The sequence below is a fragment of the Haemaphysalis longicornis genome, unplaced genomic scaffold (genome assembly GCF_048455015.1).
Source record: "Haemaphysalis longicornis isolate Haplotype H1 unplaced genomic scaffold, Haemaphysalis longicornis Haplotype H1 scaffold_9, whole genome shotgun sequence".
In the NCBI taxonomy this organism is placed as follows: Eukaryota; Metazoa; Arthropoda; class Arachnida; order Ixodida; family Ixodidae; genus Haemaphysalis; species Haemaphysalis longicornis.
The window spans coordinates 51816340-51836476 of NW_027526460.1; the positions used below are offsets into that span (position 1 = coordinate 51816340).

The 20137-nt window shown below is 47.6% G+C and overlaps 1 protein-coding gene across 3 annotated transcripts in view; it reads right to left on the bottom strand.

Annotated features, from left to right (window-relative positions):
* Nucleotides 1–5838: 5838 nt before the first annotated feature.
* The window catches only part of LOC144152624 (uncharacterized), a 324401-nt gene continuing 310102 nt past the window's right edge, over nt 5839–20137 (bottom strand). For all 3 annotated transcript variants that reach the window (XM_077683960.1, XM_077683961.1, XM_077683959.1), the window contains one exon: nt 5839–8316. In XM_077683960.1, the coding sequence (XP_077540086.1) occupies nt 8054–8316 (263 nt within the window). In that variant the 3' untranslated portion in view covers nt 5839–8053. The remainder of the gene's footprint in view (nt 8317–20137) is intronic.

Here is a 20137-nt window from a genome sequence, read left to right on the forward strand (position 1 = left end):
TTTTTAAAGAACAAGATCATTTGCGATATCGTACCGACGTAATACTATAGGTCGTCATGTACAGTCACCACCAGTATTTTTGCTAATAAAAATGAGTTCATCGGGCGGTTGTATATAGGCTGGTCTGTGTGCGCTATCCCACTGACACTTGAACGGATCCTGGTGGCTGGGTCAGGACGAAGCTTCGTAATGCCCAACAGAAAGTAATGATAGAGGGGGTGAGAAGAAAGGAGGGTTGATAAAGTGTTTGTCCGTTAACAGTACATCGCCGGAATACCACACCCTAGCTGTTTTCAGTTACATGCTTTTATCAAGCGCATGCGCCGTGTCGTCATTGATACCCCAAAGCCCGCATTGGCCCCTCGACGCATGTTGGATACACACCGGTTCACCTGGACTCTCACGAGCTCGCTGTGCTCCAAAATATCGAAAAGTGTCGAGATAAGAATGAGGGCTAGGATTAAACGAGAGAAGACAGCTTTGATCGTCCAAACAGCGTGCGGATTGCGGCTGCTTGGACGATCAAATACGTCGGTGATCAAATGCGTTGCTGTTTCACCGATCTGGCCACTGGAGTGAGCTTGTTAAAAGCCTATTTGTGGCTGCATTGTGCAGTAGTTTAACTCGGGTAATTTATAATATGACTGCTTAGAAGAAGTCTGGGGTTTCAGATCTACGTAATCGGCCGAAGAAGTAAAACCACCACGCGCTGGCTGTTCATAGCCGCCCCACCAATCTCCTCAGTGACGCCGCATGTGCTTGAAATGTACTTGCAAGTCTCAGCCTTTAAAATATTTACTATAACTATCGACTTTTCGTTTGTTCGTTCAGAGGTTGTACTGGTTAATGACGCTAATGATCAGATAAACTTAAGCTGTGGACTAGCTCGTACTGGACACTAAGTCAAAGTCAGCAATTGGATCGAAAGAAGCGGCACTTTTGAAGACACCTTCAACGCGTTGAGTCAAGGGTCTCGTGTCGCAGAACAGCCGGCATCGTCAATGGAGGTGGAGTTGACCTTGAGCGAAGTAGAGTTCCTGTATAAGGTTCACCAGAGTTTCACCAGAGTTTTCACAAGGTTCACCGAAGCAATAATTTTCTTTCCGAGGGAGTTACGGGTTAACGAAAGGGACGAATTTTGCCGAAAGGTACACTAAGCCTCGCTTACGCGCTGCTTGGGAAAAAATTCGGAGGGGGTTTGAACTCCCAAACCCCCCCTCTGGCTACGGCCCTGTACATGGTAATTTTATTTTAATTTTGTTACGCAAGAAAAGCGTGTATGTCTTTGTCTTTGTGTTTAGCCATTTTGTCTTTGTAGTAGGTATTATTTCGGTTTATTACGCTAAAAGTGTGTATGAAAATTTGTATTCATTTAGGGATGAATAATTGCCTCTGCTCCTGTCGCTTGCGCTGTCAGGTGCTAGGGGCCTAGTCAGGCGAGTGGCCTTTTGCCTCAGCACCTTGGAATTTTTTTTTTTTTATTGTCAGAAGTTCAATGAACAACAACAACGAGCCTCCGCGCCACCGGTTCCACCACGACAGGAAAGCCCGCTTTCAGTGCTGCGCATCGAACACTTTTTCGAGTTGTGCACAGGTCAACGGCTGCGGCTCGCTGTGGCCTACGAATAAATTCTAGTAACGTCGGCTGCGGCTGCCCCGCGCAGCTGCTGGCGCGGCCGGCCGCACACGCACGCGCCAACATCACCCCGCCGTGTACGCGATCCTACATGCGTGACGGTGGCACACCCGGACTTGAATGTGAAATGGGTTCTGTGTGCGTGTGTCACACGTTTCCGAAAGACAAGACGCTGCGTGGGGCATGGCAGCGCACTGTTCTTAAAGGGACCCTGCTGCAGAGCTTACCGTCTACTTCTCGGAATGTATTTTGGGTAAATTCTATTGTCCCAGCAATCTCCCCCCCGCAAGAATTGTGAAAATCCGTTCACTATCACCGAAGCTGCGCGCGATGATAGTGAACGGATCGTGAACGGATAGTGAACTCGACCGCGGGAAACGCGACGAAAGCTGCGCCTCCCTCTTGGGCGGCCTTCAATATATCGGATGCCAAGGAGTCTTCCTCCATGGAGGAAAGAATTCCATGTTTTCCCCTTTCTCCGCAACGTGGATAGGTCTATTTCCTCTATGGCGCCACAAAAAGCAGGCACGGCTGGCTGCTCGCAAGCGCGCTCTCAGGCTGCTAGGGCGTTTTTGAAGCAATAAACGTTTGTGTTCGAGTGGTCTCAAAATCCGCGCGCACTCAAAACACAAAATAAACGTCAAAACTGTGAGTACAGGTCCAGGCATAGAAGAGGTTGGTACACAGCGCCGACGACAGCGGATTGTCACAGAAAATGCGAGAAATAGTAAGCTGCGAAGTTGACGAGCGACAGCCAATATAGGACAGCCATGGCTGCAATGACGTTGTTTAGGCCATGCCAGGGGTGCATAATGAGAAAAATTTAAGACAGTGTGGTTGGTTTTTCCGCGTCTTTCACAGCGATTTGAGCGCTCACGCCTTCACGTGCACGTGTACGTTTGACTCAGGTATTCCTGGCAGTGTAATCTAAACGTCGCGCAGGTTTACTTGCACTGTTCAAAGAGTGTTGCAGGGTCCCTTTAAGGATGGCTGGATGTTCAAGAATGCGGACGTTTTTTCCTGGGAGCACTTTGAAGCCGGTTGCTTTAACACGACGGGCAAAGCAAGAACGCGCGACAAGAGGAATATTCCTACCGTTTTTCTAGCGTTCAGACACACCTACGAACATCTGGGCTGGTGCGGCCACTGGATTATGATCACGATCGATTACAACCATCTGGCGGACTCCTGAAAATATTTCTGCCTGTTGTCGGCGCAGTAGTGCCATATATATGAGTGTTCGTGACACGGAAAGTGCATGGTTTCACAACACGTGATCAATGCTGCCATGCGTATCCTGTCAAGGTGAGCTGCCAGTATTCATAGCTGAGAAAACTAATGGTGGCGCCATGGAAAGATGTCCCGAAGATAGGCCACATCGTGGAGAAAGGGCTTCGTGTTCGACAGGTTCAATGAAAGTACCTGAAGTCACGAAAATAGCTGAGCGCTTTATGGTGGAATTAAGCGTTAACAGTGGCATTCGAACAAGCATTATTTGCTTGTTCGATTTCGTTAGCTCTTCACGGGATTTCGTCGGGATTTCGTTGGCAGCTGGCCGTGACCTAAGTTTTACTATGATTCCAGGCACTATATTTTTATTAAGTGCGAATGCACTTCTTAAGCGACCCTGAACCTGCGTCCACCGGCGAGGCGGCAGTTCTGTGAGCAATGCTTAAATGTTTGTTGAAATCCTACTGTTTAACGCAACATTTTTACTTCCGTGAAAAAAAAAAAAAAATATCCACTAAATTTCAAGTACATATAGCTTGTTCTGCAAGCTTATAATCCCCATTTAATTTGCTTTTTTTTTGTCTCAGCCGATCACACAAGCGAGCCGCAACATGTCATAATTCTAGTGCAGGAAAGTGGCAAATGATTCGCACGCCTATTGCCTGCTTTTCTCGTTATATCCCTATTTTAGGAAAGTGAATTGAAAATAGCACCTGTTATACTAACAAGGCTACTTTTTGAATAGGTCGAATTTGTATATACCTTATCTTTATGGCCCCTTTAATGACTTTCTCCTGCTAATTGGTTCTGTTTAAATCATTTTAAGTGCAATGCACTTCTTAAGCGACCCTGAACCTGCGTCCACCAGCGATGTCCGCGCACGTGGAGATGGGCGCGCGCAGCCTGGCCGCTGACATAGCACATGCCCACGTGGGGGATTGGCCAAGAATCGGGCGTGAGAAGGGCTAATGCACCTGCTTAAAGGAGTACTGACACGAAATTTCAAAGCTGAGATCCGCTCTAGCAATCAAGTACAACGACAACACAAATAGGTGTCTGTGAATAAATGCATCTTTCTTTCTTTGTAGTGGTGTGTGTGTGTGTGATCTCTCTTTCGCGAACATTACCGAACCGCGCAAATTCAACTCGTGCATTCGCACTTTCACATTCTTCCCCTCGGGGAAATGCGGGGAATTTTTGTATAAAGCTCGAAGGTGCAAAAAGTCAAAACAGCAAATCGTTATTGTAAACGAAAAATGGCTTCATGACACAGTCACAATAGGAAAATCGTGCCCCAGTATTGCAGATTTTTGTAAGTGATCGACCGACTTGTGGCGGTGGTGTGGCGATAGCAGTTAATTCAACGGGGTGATGCAAGTTTGTTTTGTAAAGACAAATGCCTTGGTCACAGGGCTGTGGCTAGTGTATTGTACCCCAAATGCTGATCTTGATTTCTTTGAGAATTTTGCGACAAAGTATAGCGCATCAGGGGTGATTAGAGCAGATTTAATCTGGGCGGGGACTTCCACAGATTTGAGCACTATAGCTACTGGTGGCTATAAGAGACCCTCAAATTCCCTATAAGAGACCCTATAAGAGACGTTCAAATTCCACACTTATGGATGGATTCTCTGACCCTACGCTCCTGTTCGTGACCTTTAAGTTATGTGAAGGAGCTCTATTGAGCAGATGATGTGAGCATCTTTGGACTATTCAGAAAACAATTTCGAGAACTCCAGTGCTCGCGATAATGTAAATGCATTATGTCCAAGGTGTAAGTCCATATGTTTGCACTGGATCTCACACGGTTAAGAGGAAAGAAGCAACCTTTGTATCACCCGAGATACAAGAAAACTACAGCAGCCAGTTGTGGGTATCACTGCACTACGAGCCGAACTAAAACAACAAAATGAAGCAAGTAAAGGACCTTTTTTCTGTTACAATCGCAAATTATTTCAAAGGAGCCACGAAGACAAAACACAACTTCAAATTCGAATGAACTAGCCTTTGGCAACACACTCAACTCAATCTTAGCTCGAAAGATGTTTTTAAGGTTAAAATGAAAGAAAAAGAATGACAAGCTTTAATTAAAGTTCCCCGCTACACAGTGTCAGTTGTGGCATCTAAGGGAAATGCTGCAAATGGAGTTATCAGTGCATAAGCTTCCCCTTGGTATTTAAGTGGTGCAATAGAAAGAACTAAAAGCACCACTACAATCACACAGTCACATTTCCCAATGGTGGCTTTGGCTGGCGACCATCAATCGCGCAAACAAGTTTCTGTGAGGTCATGAAGGCGGGGCAAGTAAGTGGCCCGTGAGCCCACTTCATCTGTTTTCCTTAATAGCTAGTTCGGTTGTGGGCAGTGCAATTTAAAATTGGCATCACTATCACAGGAACAAACCCTACCTTCAAATTATGCAAACGTATTTTCTCTTACGTAGTCCTCCGTTTCCGCCTTCGAGGAAACTCACTAACTTCGACATGTACGGGCAACTGCCCAACTGTGCCTATGTATTAGATTATGGGTTTCGATAGTTCTTCTTTCGCCACCAAGTTACACTGACAGTATTTCAGGTGCCAATGCACTCCCCAGGTACCACACTTCTGCTTGGGCACTTCACTGCTTTTGCCCGTACAGAAACAACTAGGAGCCACTGCTCTGATGAACTGCACCTACAATGTGTTCCTTGTTGAAAAGTCTTTCCAGTTGACATTTACTTCCACCGAGCCACAACACATCAACACTATTTCAACAGCTAGTCTTTAGAATAAACTAAACTACACTGCCAATCCAAACTGCTTCACACCCTGCCCTGTTTTCACAGAGCACCCAATAGGGCTGTCGGGTGCTCTACTAGCCTACATGGACTGGGAGATAAAAAAAACGAGCTTACTCTTCCTAATTAGCAAGGTAGTGTTGTGATCTGAACCAAGGGGAGGCCCGACAAATTGAACCAGAGAGGGCGTGCGTCGTGAAATAATATGTTTTATTATAAATATACTCGGCAACTAAAGTAAAACCATCAACCTAGAGGTGACTTCCGAATTGCAACACACAGATGAAGCAATGTTGCAGGTACACAAGAACACAGAAGCGGATGGGGCTACAAGTACACAAATGCGCTCGGGTGCTGTCCCACACACAAAAAGCACATGCTGGTGAAAAAATGTGAAATCTCTGCAGTACGTCGATGCGTTTTTAGCTCGGACGAGAAGGAAGGAAGGAAACGGTAGGCAAGCAAAAAATAGACGCTCTTGGCACCGGCCTCAAACAAAGGCACTTGCCGCAAGCCTACGAGTACTGATAAATAAAGTACATTTGGAGACATATATAAAACAAATGGTGATTAGCTTTAGTATGCTTTTTCTTCCTCTCTTCACTACTGCTTGGAGCTATCACAAGAAACCAGGTGTGAGTATTTTTCGAGCCCTGTGCTCGTAGTTATATAGTAACTGCAACACGAAGAAAAAAAAAACGCGTGCGGAAACGCTCGAAAACAAAATGGTGAAACGAGGGGGTCAAAGAGAAACAACCTCGAAATGTAGTGCCACAAATGCAGGAAATCGGTCACAACACTTAGCGTCTGCTGGGTGCTGGCTTTTACACACGGTTGATGTTGAGAAAACATTATTGTGCTGCTACAAGGTCCTCTCCTATGGGGTACATTTACGCACACAGCGTTTGCAGCTTCTTCTCTCAAATATCTAGGCTCGAAAAAATAAAATAAGGGTTATTACACGCGTGTCGTATAAAGTATAACCTGTCGCGCCCACCGACGCGCTAAGGGTGATGGTTAAAAATGAACCTGTCCTATACCAGTGTCAGCTTAGCAACACATCAGAGGCATAAGGCATTATTATTATGCTTGCCACCAAAATCTCGCGTGGTTTTGCTATTGCGTGACTCGCCATCACGTTCACACACACACACATGCGCGCACACACAAACACACACACACACACATACACCGCGAAATAGCACGCCAGAAGTGACCCCGTGACAAAAAACAGCTCAGAGATACAGCGAACACTGGGCCCGTCGTGTCGACTGCTACATGAGATGGCTGTTTTCGGGGAGGCGTACTCCGTAGTGCCAAAAAGAAGAAAATAGGCTGCTGTGCGTCCAACAAACAATGCGCCTTAGCTACATGGGAGCAGTTCCACAGCTGCCGAGCGGCCGCCGAGCAGCAGCCGCGCCACAAAGCTGCGAGCGGCACGCTCACCGAAGCGCGCACGTGATGAGCTGCCGGCCTCCTGTTTCGAAACTCCCACCAACTTTGCCCGCGTGAAATCACAGTTGAGAATACGTTCGTGGTGGCGCCAGTGTGAGAAAAACGCAATTTTTCTGCCAAAAGCAAACAGAGTGCATGCAAGAGCAGGCCAAGTGAGATGCAATACGTTGGGAAAGAAAAGGAGATGCCGCAGGCAGGGAACGCGGCTTTCTCCAAAGGCCGTGGTGCATTAAAATAGGCTCAGTGTACCAACGCGCGTGCGGCGTCCCTGCGCATTCGGCGAGCAACCATCTAAGGCTTAGTGGCTAAAAATCTGCGAAGCCGTTTGCTGGCACGCCTCTACAACGCACACATAAAAGAAGGTGAAACACAATCACACATTTGGAAGTCGCTGCGCCTCAAACACAGTGTCCGCTAAACGCAGCGCGTGCGTCAAAAAAGTGCTAAAAAATATCCTTACACATGCAAAATTCATTACAAGTCAGCACTGCGCACTGAAGAGCAATTTAGTAATCCCATAAAACACACTTCTCTAAAACCGCAATTCATTTGTGCACAACAAAAGAGAATTAGCAAACATCGTGTTTACGGAAACGATCAGCACCATCGTTTCTAAGTACTTTCCGTAGACAGCCGGCGTGCTGCCACACAGTTGCACGGCAGCACGTTTCCAACAAAATGCGTAGGGGTGAACTCGACACAAAGAAAAAAACTAGGCAACAGCTAGAAGCCAAGTTGCTACGACTCCCCGAGAGGCACGTTTCGCATCCGCTCCTCGCTGTCAGCACACAAAAGCACTATTCTTCCGACGATGCACCACAGTTCCTTTTTTTTTTCTTTTTTTTTTCAAGACTCCCAAGAGAGAGAGAGAGAGATAGAGAGACCAAAAGAGAGCGAGAAAAAAGGAACACCAAGTGAGATGCAGGGGCCCACAGCGCACACGGTGGGGCTCACTAGGCCAGATCTGGGATCCGCGCGGGGTCAGAGTTCTTGTCGCCACCGCCGCCGCCGCCGCCGCCACTGCCACCGCTGCCACCGTTACCGCCATCGCTGTGGCTGGTGCCCTCGTAATCGTCGTAGGCATTCCAGGGGCCCTTGGCGTCCTGGATGGGCAGGATGCTCATAGAGGAGTGGGAGGATGTGCTGCTGGTGGAGTGAGCTGATGAGCACAGTGCCAGCCGCTGAAGAGCCTCTTCACCCTCCATGCTTTTGGGGTCTGCAGGGAGGAGGAGGAGGAGGAGGAGAAGAAGAGCATTGCCCACTGTACAGCCAACATTTCACCAAGGACTCGTCCACAGGAGAGTTTTAATTAAGCAGCATGTGAAGCTTATTACATGCACAAAGTTTCCTTTCCGCTTAGCAGTTGAGCAAAATCAATGAATAGCGTACAAAATTGAATCTAAACTTTGCAAGGACACGTTTGAGTGAAATCTGTTTCAGCTGTGATCAGCCCGCAACGAGCCAGTAGTGAATATGAAAGCCTACACATTCAGAAAGATGACAGCTGTGCACTTGCCAAGTTCACACTCTGCAAGAGCCTAGTTACTCTACCAGTGTCACACTTCCCCAAAAGGCACTCCCACAATAACATGCAGCATTGCTGAAGATGGTCAAAACTATGCGGGAATGCAAGAAAAGCCCACAGAAGCAAATTTGGAAATGGTTATTTCACACTGGCTCTATGGTGGTCTCCGCACAGTGCTCTCATGGCACAACAAAAGCTACAATCTACGAATTGACATTCAGTTGAAGTAATACAAGCAAAATGAGCTTCACAATGAACAACATTCACTTCACTTAGTGTAGGGGTCAGCAAACCAGGGGAAAGGGCAGGGGACGGAGGGGGGGATTTCTTGGACCTATGCTAAGAAAGAAAGTGAAGACCCAATGCCAAATGTAAATGATCATTCTTTGTTCCTGTCAAACATCATTAGAAGCGAAAACTGCCTGCCATGTCAGCCTTTAGATAGGAAGTGACAGGGGGGGGGGGGGGGGAATGTTGTGCCCGGGGACGCATAATACCGCCCTAAGGGCCGCATGTTGCTGACCCTTGACTTAGTGAATCAGTGTTTGTTCCAGGTTGGCAATCGGGTCAAACACAATGTCGTGTTGGATCGCCTTTGAATGCACAAAAAACACACTCAAGTGAACAAAAATGTTGACTGCTATTTGCTAGAAACACAAGGAAGCAGACAAAAACAGGTTGAGGATGCAGTGCACAAACATGAGACACCCATTGAAGCTTTGGCCAGCACTGTGCACAGTTCTGCCATTTCTTCTGCTATGAAAACCTGAATTTTTAACTGGGCCAACGGTCAAAGCTGAGAACCCCTAGGCCGCATTTATGGTTCCACAGCAAGTTTGCACGATAATTTTTCTCTTGTGAGACACCATATTCAAGCTGTGATGAGAACTGAGAGCAAGCATTCAATATAGCAGGTGCAAAAATGCCTTCGCTCCTTTGGCTTGTGCACAAAGTTCTGGGAGCATAATTAACAGCGATCGTCGCACTGCAACTCAGAGGTGTGGAAGTGTTGAACATACCACTCACAATTGAAATTAGATGTAAAGCAACAGGAGAACACTCCACTAACTTCGACAGAGCTTCAGAATTTAAAAGACCATCGACTCAACTGTCAGTTGAACGTCTCCACAGCACAGTAACTCGAAGGTTCAAATGGGCTAAAGTTGCCAATTTACTGCCAAACGATCTGAGCAGGAGCTTCATTGGCTCAAGCCAGGGGGGGACTGAGGGCCATGCCGTTACACAGCCGATGCATGCTGCTAGGTTTCACTAGGCTTAATTGACAATTGCCCGTGTTCATGTTACTCTTGAATCTTGCCTCTTGGCATGTAGTCAGCCTACTGATTGCCAGGAATGATTGGAACAACTCGAATACAGTAAAGCCCGCTTATATTGAACAGCGCAAGGATTGTAAAATAGTTCGATATAGCAAAAATTTCATATAGAAAGTGAAGCAAAAAAAACTTATATGAGAGCAATCTTGCCGACGGAGTCACGAGCTAACGCTGAGCTCTTACCACCCTGCAGATCACTATTGATACGACACTTTCTCGGAAAGAAAACAATAATTTATTGGGGCGGAAGAACTGCGCGAGTGTAGCCTGCTTCTTGGAGCGCAGCGCGTTGCTGGTGACTGCTTGCTCCACGGTATCTAAACAGTCGACAAGCACAAAACTGCTGCCCTCAATGGCACTGCAGTATCGCAGTAGCAGGGCCACGGCAGCGATGGCTTCGCTCGTGCTAGGAAGCGGTACGGAGTGCTCGGCGTCTTCGACAGAGCGGAGACAAGCATGGATACAAGAATAACGGCGAACCCAGTGAACCGAGCAAGTGCGCGCAGCGAGTGGCGCAGACTTGAAGTTCGGCGACATCGCAGCCCGCAGTGCCCAATGTGGCGCTTTCGACTCCAACGGCATGCACGTGTGGAGCTGGTCCACTCTGCCACGGCCGGTTTGAACGCGCCCGAGCTTGCGCGGGAGTTGCAAGCGACACCCGCGCCAACGCTGCGCGTTGATGTATTGCGGGAAAGCCTGCCGCATGCCTAAGGAGAGCGAAAAATTCCGCGCAGGAGAGTTCGATATATCCATTGCGAGAAAAATCACGTTCGATATGAAAAGTTTTAAATGCATGTAATTTTTACCAGAATTATACAAGGGTTCAATATAGGCAATAATTCGATATATCCATGTTCGATATAAGCGGGCTTTACTGTAAATCAGGATATTTAACTGATGCGACAATGAGAAAACACTCAGGCAAGTGTTTCTCTGGCTTGCTATGGTTTCAAGAACCACGAGAGCTCTGTAACAGCCTGAAATCTATTCAAAAGTGAGTTACCGAAGACTATTTACTGTGTTAGTGCAGAAAGAATGGGCCAAGACTCGCACTCAACACCCAAATGAAAGTGCAGTCATATTCATAGAGCAGGTGATGTGGTTGTTTTGGCGTGCTGACCCCAGGATGTTGGGGGGAGGGAATTGCAGTTTCTGATGCGGGGATTGAGGCAGAAACTTTTTGTTGGCTTCACCGCAGCTGCCGAAAAACCGCGGATAAATTCCTCTCAGAGCCTACCATGATGGAGGTGACCCTCGAACTGCGCTCAAGGAAATACGACAACCAAGTTGTGCGCTCATGGTGAGCCTTGTCAATGCTGTCGGAGTAGCAATAGACTGCCTACGTGCCACAATTTGCGCTGTTGTGTGCGAAGAACTGAGGAAGATGTTTCTGATGAGACCGCAAACTTGAGTTGCAGCTCTCAATGACTTAATACGAGAGGAAAGCGCTCTGTGAGCTACAAGCTATGGTCTACACCACTGCTGTTCGTTGTCTCCGCCTGACCATTATTCATCACCGGGAGGCCTGTCGTATTGCCACTCGACACCTGCCCCACCATCTTCGACTGCTGCACAACTACTGTGGAGAAGCAGGCCACATCTATCGCCGCTACCCCTACAAGCAACTCCATCTGCAAGGTTTCCTCTTTGATGCTCCCCAGCCATTGCCAGCACAGCATTTGAACGAGCTAAATGAGTATCTGCACCAAACCAGTGGAGGCCCAGCGTGCTTCAGCTGCTCCTTGTCGCGCTACCGATGTCACCTGCAGGAAACCCTGCTGCCCACGAAGAAGAAACTGAAGGCAGCAGCTTCTGGAGGTGAGGTCGCTCCACAAAAGGTAAGGCAGACCTTCAAAAGATGCAGCAATGCACGGACTACCAGGCCCCACGAAACGGCTACACCCTGACACCACAATGAAGCCGTAATGTGACGCCCAAACATGGAAATGGCCGCATCACACTAAGCGACACACCCAATGCAACCAAGCTCACTATGAACAAGTCAATGAGATGCAGCAATCAATCCTTAATGTGCACTGGCCATGATAAAGCACCTCGATGCACCCAAACCTCGAGGACAACCCTGTTCAACAAACACCTATTTACTGACAGCCACGATCGACACAGGAGGCAACCATTCAGTGCAAGTGGATTATTCACATCGAAGCTGGAAAAGTTGCAACAAGTTGGGACGCCAGCACATCCACACAGCAGGAGGCAATCTTGTAGTGCCAAGTGCACGCCACGACGCCAAACAAAGTCCTGTACAATGTCCCCATGCGAACTTGATGGTCGCCGTCTACTGTCAACACGCTGTCGCCGACACCAACGCTGTCGTAGAGAGCGACTAGAGCTTGTTTCTTGACTGCAGTGTCTCCATCAGAACAGGCATTGTGAGCTTGAAGTGCAGTAAACCGCAAGTTTTGGTCACGAAATTCACTGAGGATGATCAGCGGCTTCAACAGTCCATTCATCTCATCTTTTGAAGGAAATTAGGGAAGTTAGTGATGTGACCGTTGCCGACTTTTAGCCAGAATCTAATGACACTCGCAAAACTACCATACTTGAATATAGGACGACCTTATTTCTGTCAGAAATGTTACCCGAAATGAGCCATTGACCTGTATTCATAACCAAAAAATTGTGACCTATATTTACAATCAAAGCAAGCAAAAGTACTGAGCCAACGGAGTTCTATTGACGCGTCCGGCCTTCGATTCCGCCATTTTGCTAGCAGTGGCAGCTATGCAAGTACATTATATGCAGTGGAATCTCGGTGATACGAATCTCAAGGGGCGGCAAGAATATTCATATCACTAGAAAATTCATATCACCACAAAACCATACAAAATAAGTTCTCTGCACGTGGAAATGCGCCACGCACGCGACAGGTAGCAGCAACATGGCATTGGCTTCTTTCATAAAGGGGTGCAGGTAGCTCCAGCGACTGCTACCAACCTTTCGTTAGAACGAAGCTCAAGGTGTAAACTAAACTGCTCATGCGGGAAACAAGCTGATAATGTGGGTGAAAACTGCCCTTTAAAACGTCATCCGCGCCAAATATCTGCCACGGAGGTGGCCCAGCCAGCTGTTACGAGCGCTTCAAAATTGCTGTTATGGGGAGTGTGTCTCCCCTTCGACGCAAGTCGTGAGGCTCCTCCCACTGCCGCAAGCGGAAACCGAGGCAGAGGCTGCCGCCAAGGTGCCGGGCCGAATCGTCAACGCGGGGGCGCGGGTGTCAAAAGAACGCGTGCTGATTGCTGATGCGACGTGTGCACACAAACTCACCCACGTAATCGATGAGTAGCGCAGGCAGAGCGGCAAGGCGACGGTAAGAGAGCTAGAGTGCAGGGCACAGAGGGAAGTGAGGGAAGAGAAGCCGAAATGGCAAGAGTACTCATTGTCAGAGACAAGAGGAAACACCTGATTTTTGCCCCGGCCGTGGTTTATTCGAAAAGTGTAACACAAAAAGGAAGCTTGAGGTTTCTGAGCTGCAGCCAGCAGAAACGAAAGGACAGTGAGAAGAGAATGTAGCGGGGGATAGAAGAGGGAAGGGGACAGGCAGAAAAAACAGGCATAGAGAGGGTGAAACGTTGTGTTTACAAAAGCAGCCCCTCTCCCACTGCTATTGTGAACACCCTACAAGGAGGAATACCCTCAGCAAGGGAGGACGAATGCTTTGTGCCCGCACGCAACCAAGGGAGCACGGCCGCATCACAACTCCCGCCTCCCGTCCACGAGAGGCGGGCGTTGTGATGCTAAACCTACCTGATAATCACCTTACTCTGTGCCTTCACGTGAACACGAAGCTATTTAGAATTAAGATGATGACATTCTGGGTGACAAAATCCCACAACAAAAATGAGCTTGCGGGCTGCTCCGGCTGTGCTTGTCAAGAAAGATGGCACACTAAGGTCCTGCAGGGTGGAACTGGGAAAATAGGTATGGGAGCAGTCCTGTAAGCAGGCAAAAGTGCCTTTTGCTGCAGGCTGGGAGCAGCCAGACAGGCATTTGGAGCAGGTTTGGAGCAGCGAGAAATGCAATTTGGAGCAGATGTAACCCCATTTCACAACATTATGGTGTCTGCCTAACCTCCGTGCTGGCCGTTGTGCCAGCCCCATCCAAGTTACATTTTATCCATCTACTATTCAGGCGTTCTACTGGGCACTAGACCTGCTCCTATCCGGGAAGGCAGGTCTTGTATATCTGGAGATTTACAACATGCAGAGTCATCTACCTTCCACCCCAGCGAGCACACCTCGTTATCACTGTGTAAAGGTCAAACCTCACGCGCAGAGCCAAAGGGGATCAGATAACAGGCCTTGCTTTGCGTTCGGTAAATGGCAGTGTTTGAGCAAACTCACGGTGGCATTCCCTAAAACAAGGTGGTTGCTTGCATTTTTTCTATCAAACAGCGGTTTTAGTACATGCGATGCTGAAGAACATAGTTCTGTCTTTGCCTGCCACACGATTGCGAAAGTTGATGAACTTACGGCATCAACTACGTAACTACAGTGTGTTAGAAGGCATGATTAATGTTGGACCATCCCCTACCAAGCAAAGCTAACCCCGAAGTTCACTGGCGAAAAATAGTAATTACCTCACAACCAAAGCAAACCGTATTGACAAATGAGGGCAAAGCGTCCAAGAACCTATTTGTTCAATACATGCCGCTACATAACAGTGCGGGCAGCAAAGCCAGGATCGTCAAAAATGGGCCACTAAATTTACCTCCAATAAACTACAACCTTTCATGCGAATATTAGTCTATTTGTTTGCGACAAGCCACAAAAATATTTCACTTTTCGTCATTTTTCAGCGATTGCGATGCAGTGGCCACGCCGGCAAGGAAAACTGCAAATGCGAAACAAAAAAATGCGAAGAGAAGGCGGAGGAGGTAGGAGAAGGCACTTAGGGCATGCGGCCTTACAGCTAAACCAGAGCCAACTTTCATTGCCGCTCATAGCCTTGATGAAACCGAAACCATAACCTGGTTACCGAGACCGAAAACATGACGTTTCAGCCAACGTTACTAGTTTTTGTTGGTTTCAGCCTCAGCCAAGTTTTTGGGCAGGGGGCATCATGGCAGGACGGCGCTGATAAATGAGTTTGGCGCCACAGGGGCGGTTTGGCGCAGGATGGCACAGGTAAACAAGTTTGGCGCTCAATGACACAAATGGCGGAGCTGTTCCATCCTTGGTCCCGTGTTGACTACTGATGGCTGAACGAAATCGCACAAAAATGTGTTCCCACCACAACGAATCGACAATGTCCTCAACCACTTCTCAAAGTACTTCTCTTCAATGGACCTAAAACCCAGGTACTGGAAAATTGAAGTGGCTGCGTCTGTGTAAGTTGTGTCCCTGTGTGTTTTTGGGCTGTTTCACGTCAGGTTATGTATCGATTGGCCTGCCTTTTATTTGTATTGCAGTAAATTGAAGAGGACGAGAGAGACCGTGAGAAGACAATGCCGGATGAACTGCAAAAATTTAAGGTGATGCCGTGTGAGCTGTGTATGGCACCTGAAACATTCCAAAGAGTCAGGGACACAACGCCAGCTGGCCTGAAGTGGCACATCTGTCTCTTTTACCTTTACGAGTTCACCGTATTTGCCTGCAACTTTGACAAGCCCCCACAAGAGTAGGTAGTCGAGGTAATTCAAACTTCGGAGTTTACACTAAAGCCTTAAAAGTGCCACCCCACATAGAGGTCAAGTTCTTGGGCCCAGTCATCAACATGAGAGGCATCCTGCCCAACCCGAAAAAGGCATCAGCTATAGAAACTTCTCAATGTTGAAAGTCAAGACAGGTGTGCGAAGATTTCTTGGCCCATGCACATGCTATTGGCTCTTTGTCCAAAACTGCGCACTATACGTGCACGGCCGAGCCACTCATGCACTTGATGAAAGGAAGAAACCCTTTTTGCTGAGAAGAAGCTCAACAGGAAGCATTCCGCAAGCTTCAACTTCCCCCCTGTGGTTCCCACCAGTGCTCTCCCATTTCGACAAAGAAGCCCTAATGGAAATGCACACAGATGCAAGTGACATAGGCTTGGGTGCCGTGCTCATACAAAGGCAAAACAGCTGGGAAGAGGTATCACTTTTGAAACACCAGCCATACCCTTTCAAAGGAAAAAAAGAATTATTCAGCCTTTGAAAAAAATTGCCTTGCTATTATATGGGCAATTTCTCGATTCCATCCATATGTCTATGGCAGAGCAATCAGAATGGTAATGGACAAATATGCACCATGTTGGCTCACAAATTTGAAGGACCCCTCTAGCCGACTAGGGTGGCAGTGCCTGTGGCTGCGGGAATCGGATGCCTACAAATGTGATGGGAAATATTCGGATACTACCGGCTTATGATGATGATGAACTCGGATGATGACAACGATGAGCTTTCGGTGTCCCAACAGAGACCAACTTAGCTGCCGAGCAGTGTGCTGACCCCGAGTTGCGCAACATCATCGACTGCCTCGAAGGGTACAACGTCGCCATGCCAATAGCATTCAAGCACAGCTTACCGTACCCTGTTACCTCAAATGGGGAAATCACTCTCTTCTATCCAGCAGCAGCGTGCCTCTCACATGACTGGTCTGGCCAAGCCGGCCGGCCACAACAGCAGAGGTAGGCATCTTTTCTTCCACTTGCCTTCCTTTCCTGCCTCCAACCCTCGCGCCACTTCCCCAGCCTGACCAGTTGGTCTTGCCAGTAAACAAGGAACGCATCCAGTGTACTGGCTTCCCAACAGGCACTGGTGCTGTCGTTTTTTTCATCTCAGGTGTTACTGGCTGTTCTATGCCACGGCGCCAGTTGGTTGTCAAGTAGTGCAGTCCAGCAGAGATAGCACTGTAGCCTAGGCTCAAGATTCAGGCAAATCCGCCATGCCTAGGTGAACACCGACTGGCGTAGAACAGCCAGGAACACACAAGACACAGAAACTTGCCAATACCAACATTTGCTGGGCCACAAATAAGGCTCGTTGTGTGCACCACTCATTTGTGTGCAAGGCCAACAGCCCAAGCTGGGAAAGTGGTGCAGGTGTGGAGAAAGGAAGGCAAGCGGGAAAAAAAGGCTGCCACCTCTGCGCCGGTGGCCAGCTGGCCAGCTAGGGTCAGAGTGCGCCTTTCCAGTCTTTGCATGGCCAGACCAGCCATGCAAGAGGGAGTCAGCCACCACTGCTGGACAAGAAAGAAGGGCCTCCGCCTCTTGCCTTGGCGGTGTGCCATGAAGAATTGGGAAGGTCTCCACAACTCCCACAAGCTCCATTTCTATAAACAGTTTAAGTTCCGTAAACTATCTTAAATATACCTTTCCTTATAACCCCAAAAGTTATGAAGAATGACTCTCGATGGCTCATTGCAAATTGGACACATCACAAGCAGCAGCAGCGACAAAATGACCCCACTGCGCCTTACATTACTCATCGGCAATGAAGGCTTGAGCAGCATTGTACTTGTGACCGCACTGAGAGGTAAAATGCTACACGGACAACAAGCTCCCACTGTTGGCCTAAGAAGTGGCAACATTTCACCCTGTGCATGTGCATGTGTGCGCAACTGTGTGCACCCACATGTTGCAGATGTGTTTAGAAGTAGTGTTCAAATGTCACAAGGTAGGCAAGTGGGAAGATGCTTCATATGGCAAGAGTGAGCCTAATGTGTAGGTGCGGATTTCAAATGTGACAAACCTTTGCATCATCCAGCTACGTTGCTTACCTCACGAGTTTTGGGAACCACAGTACACCAAGACGAGCTTGTACGTGAGTGAGCACTAAACGACATCATCAGGTTCCATTCTCACTGCACCTGTTACTGAGAAGTGGTGGCCCACAGGCTTGCAAAAAATCTTGCAGGCAGCACATCACAGGCGTGAGAGCACATTTTTAACAGCAGAGGCCAACCTTTGTCCGTCTGTTGCACCAAAATACCTCAAAGCACCAAGAAAAAAATGTGGACAGGGAGGTGGAATTGAACCCGGAACCTTCACGCCGTGAAACCGGCAACCTAACCATTGGGCCACCCCAACGGCGCAAAAGGTACAGGGTTATCAGTGGCAGGGAACAAGAACAAGTGCAGCCAATTGGAAAGAAAAGAAAAATATCCCGCTTCTGATGGTCAGAACTGACCCCGGGTCCCCCCCTCGCTTTAGGAAACGGCGTCTATCCAACTGAGCTATCATTGCATTCCAAGTGCACTGCATTCCTTTGGGTTTGTAGCGCAGGCATTGGCTTTGGACTTGGCTGCGGGTTCTAGTGCGTGCTAACGTGGTCCAGTCTGGGAGAGATGTGAAAGCCTGCGGACAAAACGACCCGGGCCTGCCAGTCATGGAGAACTTTCAGCGGCAAGTTCGGAAATTCATGTGAGGTGCAACAGCTGGGTCTTCAACGAAGGGCCTAGGGGGGCTGCCAGCTCTGCTGTTTCTCCAGCCTTGCACCCCTAGTACAAGCTGTGCCAATTTTTTTTTTCACTTACTGCAACTATTTAAACTTCAAATCGGCCATACATGCTTAAACACTACAGTGCGTACACTTCTGCCCATTTGTGGGTATGAGTAAAGTAATGACACCGATGGCTATCATGACGATGCCCTCTGGTACTTTTTCATACCGATTCGCTTTAAGAACATTGCAAAACTGCGGAGCAGTCTCGCAGTCTGCAGTGTTAGCACTTTCAGAAGTTTGCTACTACACTGATTTGCAACTTCTTTTAGGCAAACCTGCCCTGCAAGGTGAGGGAACGCTTCAATGTGACAACCTAACCGATCACATTGCAATCAGTAAGGTGCCACGAATGTGGCGACGCAACAGAAGGAAGAACGTAACAGCGCAGAAAATGCAGTGCAGCAGGAGTTCTACGCATCTCCAAAAATGAAATGCCGCTTTTGCCCCGTGACTGACCCACTAAGAGATTGGAGCTATCATTGCACGTTGCTACTGAGCAGCCTTTTTTTATATGTAACAAGCTGCAAGCATTTTTCTTTGCCCAAAGGCAATTTGATAAGAAAGTTCAAGGGTCCCGGGTATTGCTTGCAGTAAAGATAACGCACTATCAGTTGTGTGCACGGTATCATCTCCTCCCTGCTGCGGTGTACGATAACAGACCCTGCTCAGACTACAACAGAGCTGGGCTTCTGGGCGAGATGCATGGTACCTGAGTTGTATATTTTAATAATTAGCATAATCCGTGTTAAAAACATTAGTTTGAACTAAAATAGGGTGCGAAATGGAGTAAAACCGCTTCCCTTTATCGACGCATTGCTTCATCAGTCAGGGCTGGAATTCATCTAATGAACATTTATTGGAAGAAGGCGACGAATAGTCACAGTTTAAGAAGCCATATCCACGTAACACACCTAAATACAAAAAAAAAAAAAGAGAGCGGTGTCCTGTTTTTGTCACGCTTGAATTGAGAGGACGGTTTGTATTGCAAGATTTTTTTACATGCTAAAGATATTAAGTTGCAAATGGAAATTTGACATCCACTTGAAATGCAGCCATACGGCTACAAAGCATTGCTATAAAGCTTTCTTAGAAACTTTGCAGCTGAAGAAAAGTTTGCCCTTGTCCAGGATTCTAAAGTGTCCCCCGCCTAGGCATCTAGGACAGTCGCTCTACCGACTGAGCTAACTAGGTGGTTAGCCATTTGTAATGCGAGAGCGAATGGACCAACGACTCGAAGTAAGGGACAGGTATTAATTGATCAGATTTAGAGTATATCCCCGAGATAGAGTAAGATTCTGCCAAGAAAAAATTTGATATTCCACCTGAAATTCAGCCGTACGACTACAAAGAAAAGCTATACAGCTTTCCCTTTTAGAAAAAAAAAAAAAAACTCATTTCCAAAAGGTTGCCAATGAATAAAATTTCTTTTTTTGCTGTTCTGGTGTAACATTCGTGGTTGAGTTCATTTTTTTTTTCTTTAATGGCTTGCTTTTACTCCCGAGCACCTTCCAAAATTCCCCGAACCCACAGCCCACGCACACATGTGATTAAAAGTCAATCCTTGTGTTACAACTGTGGTCGTGTTTCAGTTGTTTGTCTTCTCTCTATCTCTCCCTTGTCAATGAAAACAAGAAATTGCAAAATCTTAAAAACGAGAACCTTTGACTACAGCATCACTCACTCTCACCCACCTTATAAGCCTAAAAAGGTAGGCACTAAGATTGTATAACCCTTT